The sequence below is a fragment of the Paramisgurnus dabryanus genome, chromosome 1, assembly GCF_030506205.2.
Source record: "Paramisgurnus dabryanus chromosome 1, PD_genome_1.1, whole genome shotgun sequence".
NCBI classification, from domain to species: domain Eukaryota; kingdom Metazoa; phylum Chordata; class Actinopteri; order Cypriniformes; family Cobitidae; genus Paramisgurnus; species Paramisgurnus dabryanus.
Genome location: NC_133337.1, coordinates 52,616,851 through 52,639,571, shown reverse-complemented (window position 1 = coordinate 52,639,571; position 22,721 = coordinate 52,616,851). Strand labels below are relative to the sequence as shown.

Genomic DNA, 22,721 nt, shown 5'->3' with positions numbered 1-22,721 from the left:
TATTTATAGAAATAAATGTGGTCACACGAAAAAAGCAGAAAAGCGTGTCCATGAATACGAATAAATATAAAATATTTCGTAATTATACCACATAATGCCTTGAGGTAGGGTTGCAACACCAACTGATAAGGAATATAATGAATAGTTTGACATTACTTATAAAATAAATCTTTATAATCTTTTCTCGGGAAATTATGTTTTGAATGTTTTAGGTTTCCTAATTGGCTTCGTTTATTGACTATTTATTTATATATTTATTAAGGCATTCTAACATCTCTGAGTATATTCATGGCAAGAACCGGGTGATCTACACACAGTCGAGAACAATTTTGCAAAAATGTTTCTTATTTAGGCCTGTGTTTTATTGCTCTGAGTTTGGGAAATAGAATTTGTGGAATTATATGAAAAATATTAAAATATATTTCAATAATAAATATATAATATATACGTTTATTTAACATTTTTTGTTATTATTCGAAGGTTTATGGAGAAATATAAAAATGTTGGCCTACTCTCTATTATATCTGCAAGAGTCATGTTTGCAGGGGTGGAAATACTGAAAAATCTACTTACGTAAAAGCATTGTTACTTCCCAAACATGCGTGACTGGCCTCAATACAAACATGTGACTAAAAACAAGCCATTTTAGTCATGTACTCATACAGCCAGTAGCAAATATTGCACTGTGAATATTATTCTGCCTTGCTAAAAACTTGAGATCTGCCCGAAGCCGAATACGTTATATAGGCCTATATAATATAAAATAGATAAAGAGCTTAAATAGATTAAAAAATATTGAAATTTACAATTTTATGAGCAAAAATGTAAACTGTAGGCAGTTACTATAGACCTATTTCGACGAAATTGTTTTCATGAGGATGTCTTTAGAAATATGTATGCCTCCTTCGTGATAAATTTTAGCCAAGCCAATGCGGGTGATCTCCGACAATAAAGAAACGTGAAGCTCAATCAGGAGAAGTTCCCCCGCAGAACTGTTTCTGTCTGGATATTTTGAGTTTCTCTGTTTTTAGAAATTGATTATTTACTATGAGGTCCTAATTATTTTCTTTGTGTGTTTATTAAATTTGTGTACTGTATAAGAGACGGTAAGATTCTGTACACATCAATTATTTATCTAATAAATAATTCCGGACAATCCTGTATTTTATGTGATATGTGGCAACGCTAGCTGTTGCTGCAGCATCCAAAAAACTTTTCACTTTTACCTCCATGATTTTAAGAAGTTTAAGAAAAGTTATGACTGTATTACACTTGGCTGAACATTTATCTACCTCCTCTAGTCGCCGCTGTATATGGGAAGCGCGCTTTACCAAACATCTAAAATAAAATAACATAATAACATTAAACAGTCCAGAAATAAATATTTATTCAAAACTTAGGTTACACAGAAGATAGCTCAATCTAGGACCTGTACATTTAACAGATCAGTAGGCTACAGCAGCGGAGGACTTTTATTTTGTTGAACAGACTTGAGGAACAACGGATGATGTCACATATTCACATTTTGGTTGACCAATTGGCGGAGAGGTGCGTCTAGCGACCGCCCACACGTCACAACGAATTTTAGAGTGGTTTATTCGTTTTTTACCAAAAAACAAAAAAACGAAAAATCAACCCGAAATCTCGTTTTTCGTCTTTCGGTAAAAAACGAAAAAACGAACAAAGGGGCCGTTTTCTCGTTTCTGCTTACTTCATTTGAAGTTGAAAAACAAACTATCAAAAGGTACACGGACCGGCGGGCGGGTGCGGTTTTGAAAACTGGTCAGAAACGTTGGTGCGGATGGATGGCGGACGGATGATGAGTTTTGTGATGCGGTTGCGGATGAAATAATAGCCCATCCGCGCATCTCTAACCTGTACCTAAATGAAACATATAGGACCTCTTAAAAGGGTACAGCATGGGACCATTTTTTACTATTTTTTCTGACACTGTACTTATGTCTGACTTGTTAATCCAAGGGGAAAATTGATCATCTTATCTGTTTACAAAATAAATGTTTGCAAGAATTTCCAGGAATAATATCGTAATGGTGTGCAATTCTCAAACAAAATTTGATGCTTTTAGACTTACTTGCAGAAGGCATACATGACCAAGAAGTTGCCCACCATGCCTGTGATTCCTACTGCAAGAATGACAGAGCCAATGGTGTAATGGGCGTGGTCTGGAACATCCACAGTTGGAAATGGGTGTCGAGTATCCCGGACCATTGCCACCTGTAGGAAGATAAGCGGTGAATAAATGTGAATAGCTGGATATTAGGAAACTAAATTCTTGAGATCTAATATAGTTATGAATCCTTAAGTAATAAAATCATTATTTACAATAAGACAATTTATCATACATTTCAGTTCTAAATTTCTGGATTCTATAATCTTTACAATGTCTACAGTATTTACTTTTATACCTATACAATACACTCTCAAAAATAAAGGTACAAAACCTGCCACAGGGGCATTAATCTTTAAAAAGGTCCTAATATGTATCATTAAGGTAAAAATATGTGCCTTTTAGGTACCAATATGTATCTTTGAAATATCAATATGTGCTTTTGAAGTAATAGCATCCACTCTTTGGATACAAAGGTGTACGTTTTTGAAAGGGTACTGTCCAAGTGACAGCTTTTCTTGTACCTTTATTTCTGAGAGTGAATCAGCGTGAATGCATTTATCTTGGAAATAAGTGAAGCCTGGCTTTAAAAGACTACAAGGCACAGTGGAGTCTGCCCTTGCCTTCAACTGCATTGGAGTATAGAACAGAAAAAGCTTTTAAAATAACAAAAACTATCAGGTTTTGATTTTTATCCTTTGTGTCAGACTTAAAAATCTCAGTCCTTAAGAGGCAACAATTAGTTCAATAAACTCTGCACCTCAATTCGCCAACTGTCAGCATCGGTCACTTTAGCATAAATTTATTTATTTACACTTCAGTCTATCCAAGAACAGCTTATTGATTCAATGCATTCCAGACAAAGACAAAATATGAAGACACTGACATTTAGAGGATACAAATGGAAGAGTGCGGTTGCCAGATCAGAATACCAACCAATAAATTCTATTAAAAAAGTTTCTATTAAAAAAAATTGATGTCATTATAGTCATTATATGTTCTGATATGACCCTCCTTATTTGCAGAAACTCAAAATGTAAAATGAGGTCATAAGCTTTCCAACCAGCTCGATTGCTTTGCAGCTGTATATTTTTAAACAGGGATAAAACCCTGTGAATTTAATTTTCTTCGTAAGCTGTTTTTATAAAGCTGATTGTGACATCTTACATAAGGTTTTGACTTACATGTAAACATTTATTCCACTTTATAGAAAAATACCAAGATACACTCTCAAAAAGGTGCACAAGCGGTTAATAGGACGGTACCATTCAAAAAGGTCCATTTAGGTATAGATATGTAATCTGTAAGGTACTAATATGGACTTTTTAGGAACAAATGTGTACTTTTTTAAAGGTTACCAATCCAAGGACAGCTTTTGTACCTTTAATGCGTTAATATCACCTTTCATCCCAAAATATATAAAATATATGAATTTTGGTCAATATCACTCAGTTTTATTTCTCATTAATCTCAAGATCTTACTTGCACTTGCAGGTCTTTTTAGTAAGGGCTCTAAATTGATTTAAAAGCTAAAAGCCTTTTTAATATCTCTATATTGTGTTAAATTGACGTTTGCTCTCTGCAGCTTTATGAAAACCAGGCACAAATTGGCTATTACTTTTTCAGCTCAGCCAAGGCAATAAATTCTTTCGTGAAATGAAACATGAAAACTGGCAGTTATACTTAACAGCCTATAAGTTTGAATTGTTTTTATCTTTATTTCATATGTTCTCAATCATTTAAAGGGAGCTCATTGTCAATAATAAGGGTGATTAGTGATTTCCAGGAAACAGGGCCATTATGTCCTACTTGTGTCATCAAACACTGTAATATCAGCTAATTTGCATAATCCCCTTTTTTTTTACAAATTTTTATGGGTTGCATGCAATAAAGCTAAACTTTAACAAAAAATGATGTAATTGAAGTTAAAATTATAACTGTATAAAAGTTATATGTTATGCATTAAAGGTGCCGTAGAATAAAAACTGTATTTACCGCAAAGATGAACAATAAAGAGTTCTGTACATGGTAAAAACTTTGTTGACTGGACTTAGATATATACGTTTTTGTCCAATTTGTTCACCCAACTTGCCAAACTGAGTAATCTGAACAAGTATTTAAAAAAAAACAATGATGGGAATGGTTCCCATCATGCATTGGGAATGTTCTTTGGTTAGTATTTAATAAAAACTATTACGGTTTTAATGTTTGCTGGCTTTAGTTGTGTTGTTAATGTTAGTTATGTTGTATTTGGTGTTATTTTGAAAGAATGATTTTTGTTCTTTGTTACCATGTATGAGAACTGTGTGTTCAGTGTAGAGGGCAGCACAGTGGGTTAGCGCGCATCATTGTTGCCTCACAGCAAAAAAGGTCTCTGGTTTAAGCAAGGGCTCAGACAAATACTTTTTTTGGGAGACCTTTCTTTGTGGAGTTTGCATGTTCTCTCTGTGACATTGTGGGTTCACTCCCACAGTGCAAAACATGCAGATGCTTTTATCCAAAGCGACTTACACTGCATTAAAAGCTAGATATTTTTATCAGTACTTGTGTTCCCTGGGTTTGAACCCATGACCTTTTGCACTGCAAACACAATGTTTTGCACTGAGCTATACAGGAACACAAAAAATTGCCCTTTACCCACCTTGTGTGTGGTGTTTATGGATAGATGCTGGAATGGTGTTTATACAGTCGTAATCGTGGAGAGGATTTAAGTCACTAGTTGAGTAAACTTAGAAATTTGCTAATAGCCTTATCAGTTTGAGTTGGTTCAACTTGTTGATTTAAGTTGACATTGCTCAGTAAATTGAGTTAGGTGAACTCCATCATTCAAGAGTTGAGTAAACGCAAAAAAGCTGTGCAGCAAGTTGCCTTGAAAATTTAAGTAGGTCAACTTTTTATGTTTTACAGTGTTGTTATGTCTTGCAGATGTGACGCAAGCATTCTGACTTATTAACACAGTTATAGAGTTGTTTCCTCATGCTAATCGTAGGCAAAGTGTCAAAAAGGCAGTTGGGCGTGTAACAGAGTATTTCTGTGCTGAATGCACTTCTCCAGCTGGTCCAGCTGATGTTTCAGGGGTTCTCTATACGTATCACTACTTTATATGGGCACTTCCCCCAGAAAACCCCGCCCACCCATCAATCAGCGGGAGAAGCCGGAACTTGCAAACATCTTATCACGCGACACAGCTTTGTTTAATTTCAAAACTCAACAATGGCACGAAAGAAGAAGTGTGTTTTTGGATGTAAGGAGAAGAAAGGCTTATGAAAACAATGGATATAGTTTATTTTCCGGGGTAGCAGCGGAGTTTTGCTTGTGTGTTTGATGCGCTGGATTTTCCCAACCGGGTCATGAGTTGCATGCGGTAAGTAAGACTTCCGTCTTATGTTGGAAATAGGCACGTGGATATTATATAAATGACACGAACATGTAGTGAATCATAAGTTAAACAGTGTTGTATAATGTTGCATGACTCGTACTCACTCCTCCTGCAGTAGTAACTCCTCCTTCTTCATTACGTTCATCTACGTTATCGGAAAGATTCGGTAAAGCTAATCTTTCTTTTATAAACCTGATAAAACTAAAGACTCTTCGGAGATATTAAGGATGTAATACTACTCTATAGGTATTCCAGATTAACATCAGAAATGCAGAAACAGCATGTGTTAAGTGAGCTTTAAATTATTAGGGCATTCCCCTAGTGGGATAAATTTGACTGACGGCACTCTGACAAATGAATATACATATGAGCTAAATTTGAGAAAAGTGAGTGGGTCCAATATCATTGGTCCCACTCACATATAATGGTTCCAAGGCCTGTGGTAATGACATATTGTGAGCTTCAAACACTATTGTTTCCACCTTATGTAAACCTTGTACATGATTGCTGGAAAACTGGTCAATCTCACATAATGTTACAGTCGCAATGTTAAATTACACATTAAATTAAATACAATGTGGTTTTGACTGCTGAGTTAGCGCTATATTCTAGTCAATTCTATGTGTTAGCGTTTAGTTTGAAGTTCTACTATTGAAGTTACAGTTACGTTTTGCAGGTCCGCACTGAAAAAAAAAACACAAACTTACCACTCAAAAACGTTCACTTACGATCTCCAAATAATTAATTTTTCCTTAAAATCTGTATCTTTGTCTGATACAGGCTCAAACATAAGGGGCCCTGTTTTAACGATCTGAAACGCAAGTGCGAAGCGCAAAGCGCAAGTGACTTTGTGGGCGGATCTTGGGCGATGTTGCTATTTTCCCGGCGGGAGAAATAACTCTTGCGCCAGGCGCAAATCAATAAGGGGTTGGTCTGAAGTAGGTTCATTATTCATAGGTGTGGTTTGGGCGTAACGTCAAATAAACCAATCAGAACGTCATCCAACATTCCCTTTAAACGGAAGTGCGCAAGTTCCATGGCGGGTTGCTATTATTATGACGGATTTACCAGGCGCACGCCAGGAGCGGTTCACAGCCGAGGAGAGTGACATTCTTGTAAGAGCAGTCAAAGACAGAGAAGTTGTTTTGTATGGGGATGGGAGAAACCTGACCAAATCAGCGTAGGTTAAACAGGCGTGGGAGAAAATAGACACAATTGTCTCATCAGCTGGCATCCCCAGGACGTTGCTCCGCAAGCGCTACAATGATGTCAGGAGACGGGGGAATCCCAAGCTTGCCAGTATAAATCGGGCACGCCGTGTAACGGGAGGTGGATCTGCCTCCACACATGACCTGACGCCAGCAGAGGACATCGCTGCGTCCACCCTCACCGCTGAAATTGTTGAAGGGTTTGGGGGCTTTGAAATCAGCACCCAAGAAACGCATGCAGTCCAACCCCAAAGTACACTTACAAATCAAGTTCACATACATTAATTTCTTATGAAAACATTTTTATTATTATTTACATAAAATAAACTTAATACAGCCACACAACAAACTTATGAAAATATTGATTAAATATGATAATTTGCATGATAATTTTTTAACGCACACAAAATAAATAAAAACTATCACCACAATGATTACCCTTATCTCATGTGTTGATATTTTTTATTGTAGCAATTTATGATTTGCAAAAATAATTGTTGCATCTGTGTAGATTAGATAAGCAAAATGTTTGTGCACGCTATACATTATGGTCAAGCATGCGCCCTTAAAATAGCGTAATGAACCACGCGAAACGCGCCACTGACTTTAGACTAGTTTTTTCTGGTCAGTGGCGCAATTGTTTTTTGAAACTGCAAAATAGCATCAGGGATGGTTTGCGCCGGAACACGCCTCCTTTTTTGCGCTGAACCGCCCAGGGAGCGCAAGTTCATAGTTTGCCGACGTGCATCTGTGGACGGAAAACCCCGCTGTGCGCCGGTGCAAAATACGAATGAACCATGCGTCACTGACAAAGTCAATTGCGCTGGGTGCAAGATAGGGCCCAAGGTCTGTTTGCACACACACAAAGCTACTGAAACAGCCAATCAGAGCAGAGCTCAACATTATTATTCTTGACTCTTTCAAATAAGGTAATAATAGACCATTTCATTCTGTTTGTAAATGGTAAAACTGTGAGAACAATATAACATTTGGTATTAGGGATGTTAACAATTAATTGATCTTCGATTAATTGTCCATAAGAATTAAATCGATAAAACTTAACGATTGTCGAAAAAGCAAGCACGTGTGTGCGGCGCCTGCGCAACCACATACACAGCTGGTAAAAAAATTTAACAAGCGCGAAGAAGTTAAACTAGCCATGAGCACAACGATGCTCGATGCAAAACCCACACCTGGGCTTTTTTACCTCATTCGAGAGGAGGCTGGCTGCCAACGCAACGAAATGACATCCACAGTGGATCTGAGAGGGTCCGATGCCGTAAATGCAAACAAGGATACTGAAAGCAAAGACCATCTTCAGGGAAGCCTGCAAGATTAGCATAGCAACGCTGCTAACGGTGCTATACACAGGAAAGGAGACCAGAAGTCGTTTTTAATGAACAGAATGTAAAACTTAAATTCTGGCAAGAAACTAAAATGTAAACTGTAACTGACTGTCGTTAAACTCTGAACGCCCGCAACATATATCATTGATCATCATCATTATTGACTGGCTGAGGCGCTACACGCTAAACACTGTTGCGGGTTTTCTAATGGAAGGTTGAAATCTTCATAATATAAGCATCTTTGCTGAAAGTACGCCGCAGGTGTAAAGCTGAGGTGACAACGGGAAAAGTGCCCTTCGTTTGCTTCTTGGATATAATTACAACAAGCGGTATATCGACGACTCAGAAAGCGAGGTGAACAACTAGAACAATAACACTTGATGATAATGAAACTTTTATTTTGTCATGGACGCACAGACTTTCAGTTTACTGTGTCTATTAGTGATTATATTTTATTACGAGATTAAATTGGTGATTTTTATCAAAACACCAACTACATTGACTCATTTTACAATCCCACTAGCATGTTATTTACACAAAATAAAATCTTTTAATTCATGTGAGGAAGCTGGCATTTTTACGGACACGTGACAGGACTCACTGTATAATAGATATTATAACCCTGATAATAGTTTGTTAATATGGGGAACCTGACTTACAACTAGAAATTCATTGAAACCTCTTATCAGCAGTGATATTCAAATATATTTGTATAAGTCCAGTAAGCAGTCATCAGACCGCACTGTGTCCAATGCAAACTGTTACTCCAAACGTCATTTCCCCTTATCTAGAGACAACACTGATTGTTGGTTCAATCCTCATATGTCAGTGCTATTACAGTGCTTGTCTGTTAAGTCTATGGATGAGGGCTTTGAATGACAATACAGAAGAATGTACTGCAACTTGAATGAATGATTGCGTGGCAAAAACAGACCAGACGTGTCCTTAAAATGTCACTATCACTTAGATATTCACGCAAGGATAAAAAGGTAGACAGAGATGGATAATGAAGAGGAAATGAGTCTTCACAAGAGCACAAGAAGCTTATTTGTACCATAATTTATTGCAGCAGATTGAAGTGGGCTGCAGTTACCAATGGACTACATTTCTAAGGCTTACTGACGGTCAGAAGCTGAGGTGTGAGCCTCATTCTTATAAGCATCCGTCATAATATTAATTGATCACTAGATGTGTCTTTTAAAAATCATGTTTGTATGTGCTCTCCAAAAGAAACAGTAACAGTATAGAAATAAGCAAGACACAAACAATCAATTTCAAGTGAATCATCAGACAGCTTCCTGCTCTGTAAAGAAGAACATCTCTGAGGAGATCACAGCCTTAAACTTCTCAAAAAAGTCTGTGATAAAGGACAGCTGATATACTGTTTTAAAGAAGTCTGACTTTCTGAGGAGATTATCTACTTTCCTGTCCAACAAAAGCTGAAACCCTTTGCCATTTCCAGCAGGAACTTTCTTGAGGGAAGGTGACATTAAAATCAAGCCAAGGTTGTCAAACTTCTCAGACTCCTCATGACTACCTGTTAATAGGTGGTATAAAGAAATGTGAATTGGATACAAAGAGGCAAATTTGGCCCTGTTTACACTGAAGTGAGAGCTAATGACCATTGAGAAGCACATTAATGGGTGTCCTTTGGATGAGACGTTAAACCGAGGTCCTGACTTTCTGTGGTCATTAAAAATCCCAGGATGTCTTTCGAAAAAGAGTCGGGTGTGCTCCGGCATTCTGGCCAAACTTGGCCATTGGCCTCCTAATCATCCCCTCATATACTAATTGGCTATATCACTCTGTCTCCTCTCCACTAATAATATGTATTGGTTTCAACAAGTTTTTCTTCTGCTTTTAAAACTATTCTCGCCTGGAGTTGGGGTTTGGGTTAGGATTTCTAAAATTGTAACAGAAAGTGACTCTAACCCCAACCCCAAGCGACAATCATTAAAAAAAAAAAAAAAAAATACGTAGGAGAAAACAATACATAAAATTACATGAAAAAAGTTGTGCCATGGACATGAAAAACTATTTATTTATTTTATTGTGAGTGACACGAAAAAGACATTCGTGCTCAAGGCACAAAAAAAGCTGAATTTCATGCCATAGACACAAATAAATTAATACAAATTTTCGTGATTATAACACGACTTTCTCTGAGATCAGCCTGGAAATAAAGGTACAAATGTTGTCACTGGGACGGTAAAAAAACTAATATGTACCATTTTGGTAAAGGTATGTACTTTTTTGTACCTTTTTGGTACCAATGTGTACATTTGAGATACAAAAGTGTACTGTTTGAAAAGGTACCGCCCCAGTGACAACTTTTGTACCTTCATGTACCTAAGTGTACTTCCAAAATGTTTAGACACTAAGAGTGTCTGATAAAGAATTTAAACTTAATAAAAAAAACTTCTGAAATGAAATCGTTTATTATTTTCTCAAAGGCTGTTGATATTATAAGTGACTCATTTAAGTTGTGTTTATTACAAGAGCTTGATGAACACTAGATAAATGTATTTTCCTGTGCTTTCTATTTTCTGTCCCGAAATAAAATGAAAGAATGACAGAACATTAGAGGGATTTTCTATCAATTCTGCTCAAATTAATTTGTAGTAGTGGTCTCCAACCAAAAAAGCTTATAGACTAGCTAAATCCAGAATAAAAGATTTTCATTAAAGCCATACGGCGTCATGCCTGACTTATAAATTAACCAGACACTCTAAAATCTCCATTATGCTATTTTTTGCAAACCCTGACCTAGTTTAAACACTTAAATTGCAGTGTATAAAAGTCCAATGTGGCTATTCACTCATGAAGACAACTTAATATTTAGACCTGATAACATGCACTCCACTGTCAGTTTGACTAGATTTTAATGTAGCGTGATTTCAGACAAACTGAAGTGAAGTATGATATCAAAGAAACCAGAAGGCTATTAGCTGACATAACCTTGTTGTACTGGGAAATTTATTCAATAGTTAAGGTATACCCTCCGCGTCAACATATTGACGCATGGTCAAGTGTCGTCAAATATTGACGCCATGGGTGTGAGACTGTGTTGCATAAACCGTTGGGGTAAGCCAAATGGATTTTAAATTCAAGCCCTTCAAAATTATTAATTATATCGATGACTATTGTGATCCAGGTAGTTGTTTCCCCTATTGTCTGATTGACATGCCATCACAAAACTTATTTATTGACAGGCAGTCAAATACAGCTTTGGGCAAACAATGAGAGCCTAAGTGGCAATTAGACATCTGTATGACTTGTATCAAGAAATCCTATTTGTAAAGTCTCTTGAAAGCAATGACCTTTCACCTTCCCTTTCAGGGTCAGTCTTCTGTATGGAATCAAAACAAGGTAAAAGCTGAAAGGTGATTACACACAACTGAGTACTTCTGGGTTAACAACATTCAATCAACAACAATTGAGATGGGAAATCAAATATGCACACTGAAATACACTTCTCCATATAGATGAGCAGAAATAAATATCTAGATCCACTTATGTGAAAATTGTGAGTAAAAAACAAAGCAACAAATATAACGGTTAATAATCTATAAATGTAAATGTAACACTTCACATACATACAGTTCTGCTTATTTCTCACATTATCTGTATCTATTTTATATTGAATATTTATATTTTTCTAGTTTCAAAAATTGCTATAACTTCATACATTTTTGTTGTTGAATAAACTCTTTTGATCATATCAGTAAATGAATGCAATCTTGGACTTACTGTATATAAACAAATATTAACAAATGAAGTCTACTTTTCAGATGAATGGAGCCCCCCTCTGTTTGTAAAACGCTATAACACTTATTCATCGCAAGTGTTTGTGTGGATTACTCTCAGTCTATGCTAAAGCCTGATTATTTAACAGAATTCATCTAATGTGTTATACTTTGGGACGCTTACACGCTGCAGCAAAGCATCAGTTTGGCTTGAGTTTATGCTTTATAAGAGCTTTAACCCAAAAATGGGATACAATTTTGTTTTAGGATCTCACATGGATATGATGTTATTCTACAACATCAGATGAAATCACATAATGAAAATATGTATTATGCATAATTTATTCTTTATATTGTGTTTGTTGGTTCTTTGTATTCATTTTCTGTCTAAATTGTTTTAAAGGGAACTACTTCAAGAAATAAAAAGCACATGGGCACATATTATTACTCATAATTGCATTAAAACTGGCATTTGTGTGAACTTATTATTGTCTGCTCTCTGTTATGTCTGGTAATTTCATCATTAAGGGATAGTTCACTTAAAAATGTAAGTTCTGTCATCCTTTAATGCCCCTAATGTTGTTAAAGATAAAATATACTTTGATAAATGATGGTAAGCATACAATTGACGGTACCCACTGACTTCCACTATATTTGTTTTTCCTACTATGGAAGTCATTGGCTACAGTCAACTGTGTGGTTATCATCAGTTCTCAAACATTATTTAACAACATGAGGGTGAGTAAATTTTTTTCTCTTAGATTGTTTTCTGTAAAGCACTTTATCTCTGTGTATGAAATGTGCTATACAAATAAACTTGGCGTGCCTAAATTATGACAGAATTTTCATTTTTGGGTGAACTATCCCTTTATTTGCAAGCAGCCCTAATATGTAGCATTAAACAGATCTCATAAAATTCTAAAATGTGTTTTATTAAGTTATTACTAAATGATTTACATTAGCAATAATAACAAATCAATACAGCTAACATGACAAAGATAGTAAGATTACACAAAATAATGAATCATGAAAACTTTAATCACCACTAAAACAAATCTCTGATATAAAATTATTAACCAGGAGAAAAACTACAGGAAAACTATATGTAGTTTAGTCTCACTTCAAATGAGAATGCAGCCCTAGAAAAGTTACTTACATTTTCAGACTTAGCCAACATAAATGCACAATGAAGAGGTAAAGCTTTGATCCACTTATAAAGAGGAGGCAATTTTTGTTTATGACAGACAATTTACATCAAAATAATTGTGATTTACTATATCTGAGCCTTATCCCTTGCGAAAATATATCATGGGTTTTACTAAAGTAACTAGTTTAACTATGGTATTTGCATTAAAACCAGCCACAAATTTACCATTGTTTAATTTCAGAACCACCGCTAAACCATGATAATTGTACTTAAGTAATACAAATATTAATCGATTACGACATTTTTACTATAATAAAATTATGGTTAATTTTCCTAAAGTGTAACATGGACAAACGACGGATACCAGTCACATTTGGATGCAATCATAACATTGCAATGGTTATTGTGTCATTTGCGTATCTACTTGATGCACCCTGCACTCTGTAGAGATTATAAACCTTATGAAGTGTTTTGCCTTAAAAATAATTTTGATAGCCAATCATTTAATGTCCATGCGGGTGGAAATCAGAAATGAGTTAAACTACCTAACATTAATTAAGCAAGAACCATTTACGCACGCGCTCTTCTCCAAGCAGAAGTCTTTCCTACAACTTTTCCTTTAGTAAGGAAATTACTGTCTTTAGCTCTGACACACATTATGTCAAGCATTGGTTTTGCCATACGGAAACGCTCAGGGTAGTGTCAAAATCCGCGCGTGTCCAAACACCCGACATGTATTTCAATTCAAAACGTCGTCATCTTACCGTAGTGGCACGCGCCGGCAGCTCCATCAGCTTGTACGCGCTCATTCCGCTGTCATTCCACGGCGCGTGCGTCTCCACGCTCGCGGTACCGTTCATCTCAGCTCACGCGGAGAGAGGAAATCAGAGAGGAGACGCTGAAGGAGTTTCCTTAAACCTATACTACAGCAAAACCCTTTATGTATCCATACAGATGTCCTCCTGTGCCTCTATCTGTCTGCAGCTCCCAACACGTGTGATGAGTTTGTCAATGGCACTAATAAGCCTGCAGGGATGTTGTGTGTGTGATGCTTCAAACATCCCACACGCAACTCGACCTCACTGTGTTAAGCCCTGCGTACTTACCCAACAGTAAGCATCAGCCTCATGTGTGTGTTTGCTCTGTGTATACTGTATGTGTGCCAGTAGGACATTCATGGTAAGGTGCTAAAGCACCTTTCTTTCATTGACAGCCAGGCACAAATGTATCAAATGCTGACAATTAAAATGTTATGAAACCACAGGGAAGTGCTATGTTTGCAGGTAACATGCGTTTTTGATTTTTTTACTATTTCCTTTAATGACAATACTTTTAAAATCAAAGTTTCCAAAAACAGGTTCTTGTCAGGCTGTGTGGTTGCATAAAGAACCTTCAACATCCAAAGAACCTATGTAATGGAAAAAGATTCAACACACCATAAAAAGATAAGAAAGAAACGGCTTTGACTTCTTTAGGTTTAATGGAGAACCAAAAATGACTTTTCTATTGCATCGCTGGGAAGTACCCTTTGAGAACCTTTATTTTAAAGACTGAACATGCACTTCAACATGAAATCCAGGTTTGCACAAAACCTGATGACCCATGTTATCCCAGCATGTGATTTTTTTTGTTCATACATTCTCAAAAAAAAAAAACAAAGGTACAAAAGCTGAGGCAGTACCGTTAAAAAAGTGCACCTTTGTATCTAAAGAGTGCATATTTCAGAGGTACACACTGGTACCAAATATATCTGTACCTAAATGGTGTATGTATGTAGGGAATAATTGACGACGGGCCGTTGAATTATTCCAAAATATTGCGCACACAAGGTAGTAATGTGGCACATTGCAAAGCGTTACAATGCGGGTATTCATACTTTTCAAAAAATGAAAGGATCACACGCGTCAAAACTGTTTATGATAAAAAGACGCTCACGTTCACAAAATACACGCAAGACACTCCCTTAACAGTAAACTCTGATTACGCATGAGATTATGCGAGTATCTGGCAAACATGAGCTTCTCTTTTATCATAAACCCTTTAGACGCGTCTGCCATAGGCACTTATTTTTGACAAGACACATGATGCACATAGGATCACTAAATGCGCAGAACACATATTTTGAAAGAAGTAACCACACACATGATGGGCTGTATACATATTGTGACAAACTTCGCATCGAACGCCCTCGAAAAAAGAAGTCACCGGCCACCACTGGTCAGAATAAAGCATTCAACAGCCCGGTGGTATGAATAACTGTACATTAGGAACTAATTTAGTGAAAATCAACATTTGGTTTTGATTACTGTCCTAGAAATTGAAGAAATCTACATGCATTACAGCTATCTCAGACTTATGGATCCAGAGTAGGATACAGTACAGAATGTGTATGTGACCACACATTTGTGTATTAGTTGGAAATTTTAGTATTTATTAAAGGGACATTACACTTTTTTTGAAAATATGCTTATTTTCAAGCTCCCCTAGAGTTAAACATTTAGTTTGGACCGTTTTGGAATCCATTCAGCTGATCTCCGGCTCTAGCGCTAGCGCTTTTACAGTAGCATAGCTTAGCATAATCCATTGAATCTGATTAGACCATTAGCATCGCGCTCAAAAAGTATCAAAGCGTTTCGATATTTTTCCTATTTAAATCTTGATTCTTCTGTAGTTACATTGTGTACTAAGACTGACAGAAAATTAAAAGTTGCGTTTTCTAGGCAGATATGGCTAGGAACTATACTCTCATTCTGGCGTAATAATCAAGTATTTTGCTGCTGTAACATGGCTGCAGGAGGCACAATGATATTATGCAGTGCCTGAAAATAGTCCCCTGCCATTGAAAGTTACAAAGGGGACTATTTTCGGCTGCTGTCTAAAAATTGCAAATTTTATTTTTCCGTCGATCTTAGGCGAAAAATATCAAACTAAAACAGACCCGGAGATCAGCTGAATGGATTACAACTAAAATGAGCCTATTTTCAAAAAAAGTTGCATGTCCCTTTAATAGTTTGCACACTTGGAGGTACTCTGAGGGCAAATACGTGAATATGGGCCATGAAAACAACACATGAATTGCTAACAAAGGGCAGCTTTGTTTTTTCAGGAGAGCAAAAATGAAGATTTATGAAAATCTTAACTCTCAAATGTAGTGTAATACGAGCTTTTAGGGCATTAGGTGCTTTTCATTTCTTCCTCAAGACTTATCGTCTTACTTCAGTTCTCTTATTATTCTGGCTTGTCCAGTGTCATGAGACACATTGCCCAATGTGTGGAAAAATTGGACCATAAATCTAAGTGGAATGCACTGCATTTAAAAAACATTCAGCAGCTAGTGTGCCTTTATTTTAATGAGAAAACTACAGGAAAGCACAGAGAAAGAAGCAATTACAGTGAAGTAATTGCCATTTTCTCCAAGTGATGTCACTCAGCCCTGACCTCTGATTCCTGGAATCGTTTTAAACAAAATCTTGTAAACAAAACAATCGCCATACAGTAGAAGTAATCCATACAACTGCCCAAACAAAAATCGCATCTATATACTACATGCAGGAACCAATGCCATTGTGGTTTTAGTGATATCAATAAAGAGCAATTACTGAACAAAATAACAGCGTAGACTCTCAGCTGGTAGGAACTAATCAATCGAAGTTCATAAAAAGGAAGATTCTGGTTTGAGAAACTAGGGCACCAAAACACAAGGATGGAGACAAGTCATACTATTGTCAACAATCACATGTCGAGTCTCAGACGGAGGAACACTGTTTTGCAATGAATAAGGTAGTATTTTATTTAAAAAAAGAAAAACGCTACATCCTACAGTAATTGGCCTATTGCAATTTACGTCATTTACAGAGCCTTTATGAAGTGAAGTGAAGCAGCTTCACAATTCCCCCAAATCCTCAATTGCGTTTGACATTTTGTCTGTAAAAATACAATAAAAACTCGCAGGAGTTTCTCCTGGAAACTGGAAAGGGAAATGTCACCAAATCACATAATTGTGATGCTTTTGAGCCAGCTAAATTATGATAGCTCCATGCAATTCAGATTCACTCTGAACAATGTGGAGGTGAAGTCATGCTTTGATATAAATAACATCTATTGATGGTAGTGGTGACAATAATTTGCATCTGCAACAAACAAAGAAATAACTGTGTAATAAAATAAAATAAAAAGGCATTAATAGCGCAGTAAGCGCACTATGCAGAATTTTCATTTAAGGTTTGTAAACAAAATTTCATTCAGTGGCGGCCGGTGACTTCCTTTTCGAGGGCGCACGATGCGTAGCTCGTCAAAATATCTATTTATCCCGCCAATTGTGTGGCTTGTCATGTGAAGCATGAAACGTCATGTCAAAATACATGCCTGCTGCAGACGCTTCGAAGGGGTTTATGTTAAAGAGACGCTCGTGTTTGCCAGAAACTTACTTAATGTCATGCGTAATCAGAGTGTTAAGTTAGCGTCTTGCGAGTATTTTGTGAACGTGAGCGTCTCTTATATCGTAAACCCTTTCGACGCGTGTGCAGCAGGCACGTATTTTGACATGACGCATGATGCACATATGTTCCCATGAAGCAACAAACACATATTTTGACATGACGAACCACACACTCTGAACACATATTTGGATATGTCATTGGCCACAATTGCATTCAATCCTGGCCCTTCCTCTAAGGTTGGACACCACCAAAAGCCCACAAACTAATGAAATATTCATCTGGTAAATATGTACATGTAATTTACAGATACAAACATGTACAAATTTACAATCTCTGACCAAAACGTTACTACTAGAAAAAATAAAATAAAAAATAAATGAACAATCACGGAACATAGTTACAGTATAAAAGCAACAGTGTAACATTTTCTCTTGTGTTGCATTTTACATCCGAGATTAATGACAGAGATGATAGATAGAGAATATTTCTGGCTTGCACTTCAACCACACAATCACACCCTTGCTGGGTATTTCTCAATCCCTGTATGAGCTTAATGCAACGCAGAGAGCCGGTCAAGTGTCCACAGACAAAAAACAAAACCACCAAACAGTTCACCCTGACAACCGTGATTGTATTTCATCCAGTATTTACTGTACAGCCTTAATTCTTGTACCTCTCACATTGTGTTTGGTCATCGGTAGATTGGCACAGCGGGTGTCAGGCCAAATGTGAAGTCCTGCAAAGTTAATTTGATCATACAAGATTAATGAAGCTGCCCAGGATGTCACCTCTGTGCCTGCTGTGTCCTCTGGCATGAATCACTCTATTCGATATCTGCCAGGTGTACACCAAGCAGAGTAGTATTGTATACTCAAGACCCGTCTTAGTCTTGAGACTGGTCTTAAAACCATTTTTTGATGGTCTCAGTCTTCTATCGGTCTCGACTGCGTTTGGACTCTGTCTTGTCTTGGTCAGATTTTCCTCTGCTTTGCGTCAGGTTCTGATCGGCGATTATTTCTGCGATAACAATTGGCTGTCTATACATTATCCTTACATAAGACTAATGGGCAAAAAGTATATATGTAAGATCTTGTTTCTTTATATTGTAACATCTGATATAGCAATATCACAATTTTGCAGATCTTTTTAATGTTTAAACAGCTACATTACACAAACTAAAGTCGAAAAAACATAACAGGATTCCTTTAAAATACTAATGAAGAAATTATCAATATAATTTAGTAAAAAAAAATTTTTTCAATTAAATTAAGTAAAATTTAAATATTGTAATAGTTTGTTAGCACATTTCGGTACTTAATAAATATTTAAACCATGTATACATACATACATCTGTTCTTTGTCCACAGATCTTAAGTGTCCACATGAGAACAAATGTAAGATAAAAAAGGATTAATAAAATAAGATGAATGCAGCGGAAATGTAAGTCACAGCTATTTCTGGAGATGATTATGACTAGACGGATAAAACAACAGATTTTGGATAGGGTATTTGGAATGTATTTGGATTTGAGTCCTTTGGAGGAAAGATGATCTTATTGCTTCCTCCCTGCAGTCTCCCATAGGTCGGCGAGGCCATCCAACCGGTTCAAATCGCCAGATATCTTTGTCCAATTGAAAATATGTCTGATATAAAAGAAAAGGAAAATGGCACAGCCAGTACAGCACTTTGGCAAACACTCAGTGGTTTTCTTCAGTTATGGGCTTATCCTGCAGGCTTTACCCCAGATTAACAGCGTTTACTCTCTGATTATGTGCAGCTATAGAGATTATTGTTGCCAAAGGCCATTCTTATGAGTCTGGACAATCTGCTATTGCTATTAAGATCATTCAGTGGAATACACTGCAAGTAGGTATTTACTTTAAAGGTGCAATGAAATTAAAATGAAAAACTGTCATTTGTTTTGGAATATTGTGGTATTTTTACAAATGACTTATTTGTGAGCTTCATTATTTTTTTTAAATTCATGGGCCCTCATAATTTTTAATGAAAAATGCAAATCTCCTCCTCTCCATAAAAATCTCTCTCACAGTCATATCGTATGGCAGGTGGGCGGAGTCCGGGAAAAGATTGCAGTGATTAGAAAATAGCAACCTGACCCAACTTCAAACCATCTTATCAGTTCTCGATGGACAAATTCAAGTCCATCCCTGCCTTTATTCATTTCAGAAGCCGTTTCACTTGGATATACGTCACCACAGGGAAAATAAGACAGTTGCTTGTGAATTTACTAAATTAACACTTAAAAATGGTCCCAAATGAAATTTAAATTATAAACTAAAATTATTTGTAATATTGTGGTATTTTTGCATTCTTTTTATAAAAATTATGTGCCCTCATAATCTTTAATCGAAAAAGCAAATTTCCTCCCCTCGAAACGATCTCTCTTTACTTTCGAACACGAGGAATGGCAAAAAGGAGGGGCCTGGAAAAATATGTCAGCGATTAGCAAAGAGCAACATGGCCCAACAATATAATAAGTTCTTAATGGACGAATTTAAGTCCCATCCTACAATTTTTTTTTCGGAAGCCGTTCACTCAAATATATGAAGAGTTTGGTTCCAAAACGCAATAAATCAATTTGACTAATTTTGGTAAAAACTTTCACATAGCATCTTTAGTTTGTAAAAACATAAAAAATTCAAATCCATAATTTGATTTTCAAAGATTTATTATAAAATGTGATTCTTTTTTCATAAAATGCAATAAATCCATCACAAGTTATTTTTTAAAAATTTTATAAATCTATTAAATAAATATATAAATGTGCATTCCTCTTAACCATGTTATATTCATTTAGTTGACTAGTGGTATACACTGATTAAAAAAAGAAACATTAATGGCATTAATCAAAACACTTACTTTGTCATATAAATAACACTGTAATTGCTGCTGTCATCCTTGGGATGTCGTCCCTGAACTTTTTTGACAGTGATCAGCTGTAAAATGTTTTGGTTCTGCTCGATTTACGTTGGCTTCGAGTAAAATAATGTAAAGTTTTTCATAAGATCCCCTGTGGTCAATGTGTTAGCATGACAGAAGCTTGATGCTGTCGGGAGAACAAGCAACAGCCAACATTTTTATGTCTCCCGAGTGCCTCTCGCGTAAATTATTAGATGTTGATGGCTTACGTTTCTTCCCTATCACAGAAAACCACCACAGGTTTAGCAATGCCATCAAAGTATTATTTTGTTTTTGTTTGTTGATCATGAAGTACAAAGTAGATGAGGAAAACTAGGATTTCGCGTGTATTCAACGCGCCGCCACTGTTGTTTACAGTGCGTGGAATGGTGCGCTGTGATTTGTTGAGCTGTTTTATTGCATTCTGCAGAGAAGGAGGACTGACATTTATCACATTTTGGAAAAAAGGGAGAAAAGATGACAGAATAACAGGGCAGATCATGGATTTTGCGTAAAATTAAGAATTTACTTTATAATACTGACCTGATACAATACTGATTTTGGTGGAAACTCATTTTTTTTAAATGGGGTTTATTGCGTTTTGGAATCAAACTATTTATATGTCACGTTGTGGAAAATAAGACAAGCGCTACTTCCACTTCATTGTGACTTTAAAATAAAGAACAATTTAAATAATTACAATTAACTGCAGTTATTAAAACTTTAGATTTAAAATATCTAAGCCTTTTGTTTGCCTAATTGTTTTGGCATAGATCAGTGGTCTCAAACTCCCGGCCCGCGGGCCATTTGCGGCCCGCCCTCCCCCTCTCTGCGGCCCGCGGCACCTTTCAACAATATAACATAATCTGGCCCGCAGAAAGATTTTTATTCACTTTGTTTCATATTCATTTCATTTTTTATTTAAACGTTTAAGGGTTCGTTGACATATCGCGTCTAACAACGCGCGTTAAAACGAGTCAAGGCATTTACTTTCTAAAGTGCTCGGGAGCGGAAGTTGCGTTCTGTGGCGTGGGTCGAGTCACCCGTTGCTACGCAGCTATGAGCCTCGGGCGCTCCGTGATTGCGAGGATAACGGAATGCGTGATCGGACTTTAATTCCTCATCTGAACCTCGCGTCAATCATATCATTGTCACCATGCGATCAGTTAATCTGGTCGGGACTTTGTAGTGTTTATCCAGAGAAGATTTGTTACTTCCGGGTGAATATCAGCTGTTACTCAAAGAGCTGCGGTGGGGCTCACATCAACAAGTCACAACCTCTTATTGAGACACCGCATAATAGAGCCATAGATGTAATGCAACACATAAACTACAGATAAGAAAAATTGCCATCAAAGTGCCCAGGTTAAAAGAGGAAAGATGAGGAGAAACATACAGAGGATAAAAGTATGTATACTGCTATATATTAATGAAGTATAATATTATTATGTAATAATAATTAGTTACATTTATATAGCACTTTTCCTGTGCTCAAAGCGCTTTACATATGAATGGGGGAATCTCCTCAACCACCACCAATGTGCAGCATCCACCTGGATGATGCGACGGCAGCCATATTGTGCCATAACGCCCACCACACACCAGCTTATTAGTGGAGAGGAGACCGAGTGATATAGCCAATTAGTATGAGGGATGATTAGTAGGGCAATGGGCAAGTTTGGCCAGGATGCCGGGGCACACCCCTACTCTTTTTCGAAGGACATCCTGGGATTTTTAATGACCACAGAGAGTCAGGACCTCGGTTTAACATCTCATCCGAAAGACAGTGCTTGTTGACAGTATAGTGTCCCCGTCACTATACTGGGATGTTAGGACCCACACAGACCACAGGGTGAGCACCCCCTGCTGGTCTCACTAACACCTCTACCAGCAGCAACCTGGTTTTCCCAGGTGGTCTCCCATCCAAGTACTGACCAGGCTCAGCCCTGCTTAGCTTCAGTGGGCAAGCTGTCTTGGGCTACAGGGTGATATGGCTGCTGAGGTGGTGATATGGCTGCTGAGGTATGCAATTACACCTAGCAGTATTATAATTTTTTCTGTTTAACTAGCTTATGTAACATTGACTACCCATTCATAAGTTTTAGGATCACTTTTACTTATTCATATTTTTCCACATATAATAGCTAATTCATTAAAACTGTGGAATAACAAAGATGGAACGTAATAAAGTCAATACTATGACTGTAAACAATCCAAAATAAATCAAAACACAAACACTTACTGATGGTAATTTTTTTATAATAGTTTATAAATGTATACAGAAATTTTTTTTGTTAGTTTAGTGCAAGGTTTTAATAGGCCTTAGTTATTAAAGAGAAGGTTAAGAAATTATTTACTTATATAAAATAATGCATATTTAAAAGCTAAAAACCACTGCTTTTATTATAC

General features: G+C 36.7%; 1 protein-coding gene across 10 annotated transcripts in view; it reads right to left on the bottom strand.

Moving 5' to 3' along the window:
• Positions 1 to 22,721, bottom strand: part of usp54b (ubiquitin specific peptidase 54b) — a 192,239-nt gene that overhangs the window by 24,935 nt on the left and 144,583 nt on the right. For all 10 annotated transcript variants that reach the window (XM_073815525.1, XM_073815523.1, XM_073815529.1 and 7 more), the window contains one exon: positions 2,093 to 2,235. In XM_073815525.1, the coding sequence (XP_073671626.1) occupies positions 2,093 to 2,235 (143 nt within the window). The remainder of the gene's footprint in view (positions 1 to 2,092; positions 2,236 to 22,721) is intronic.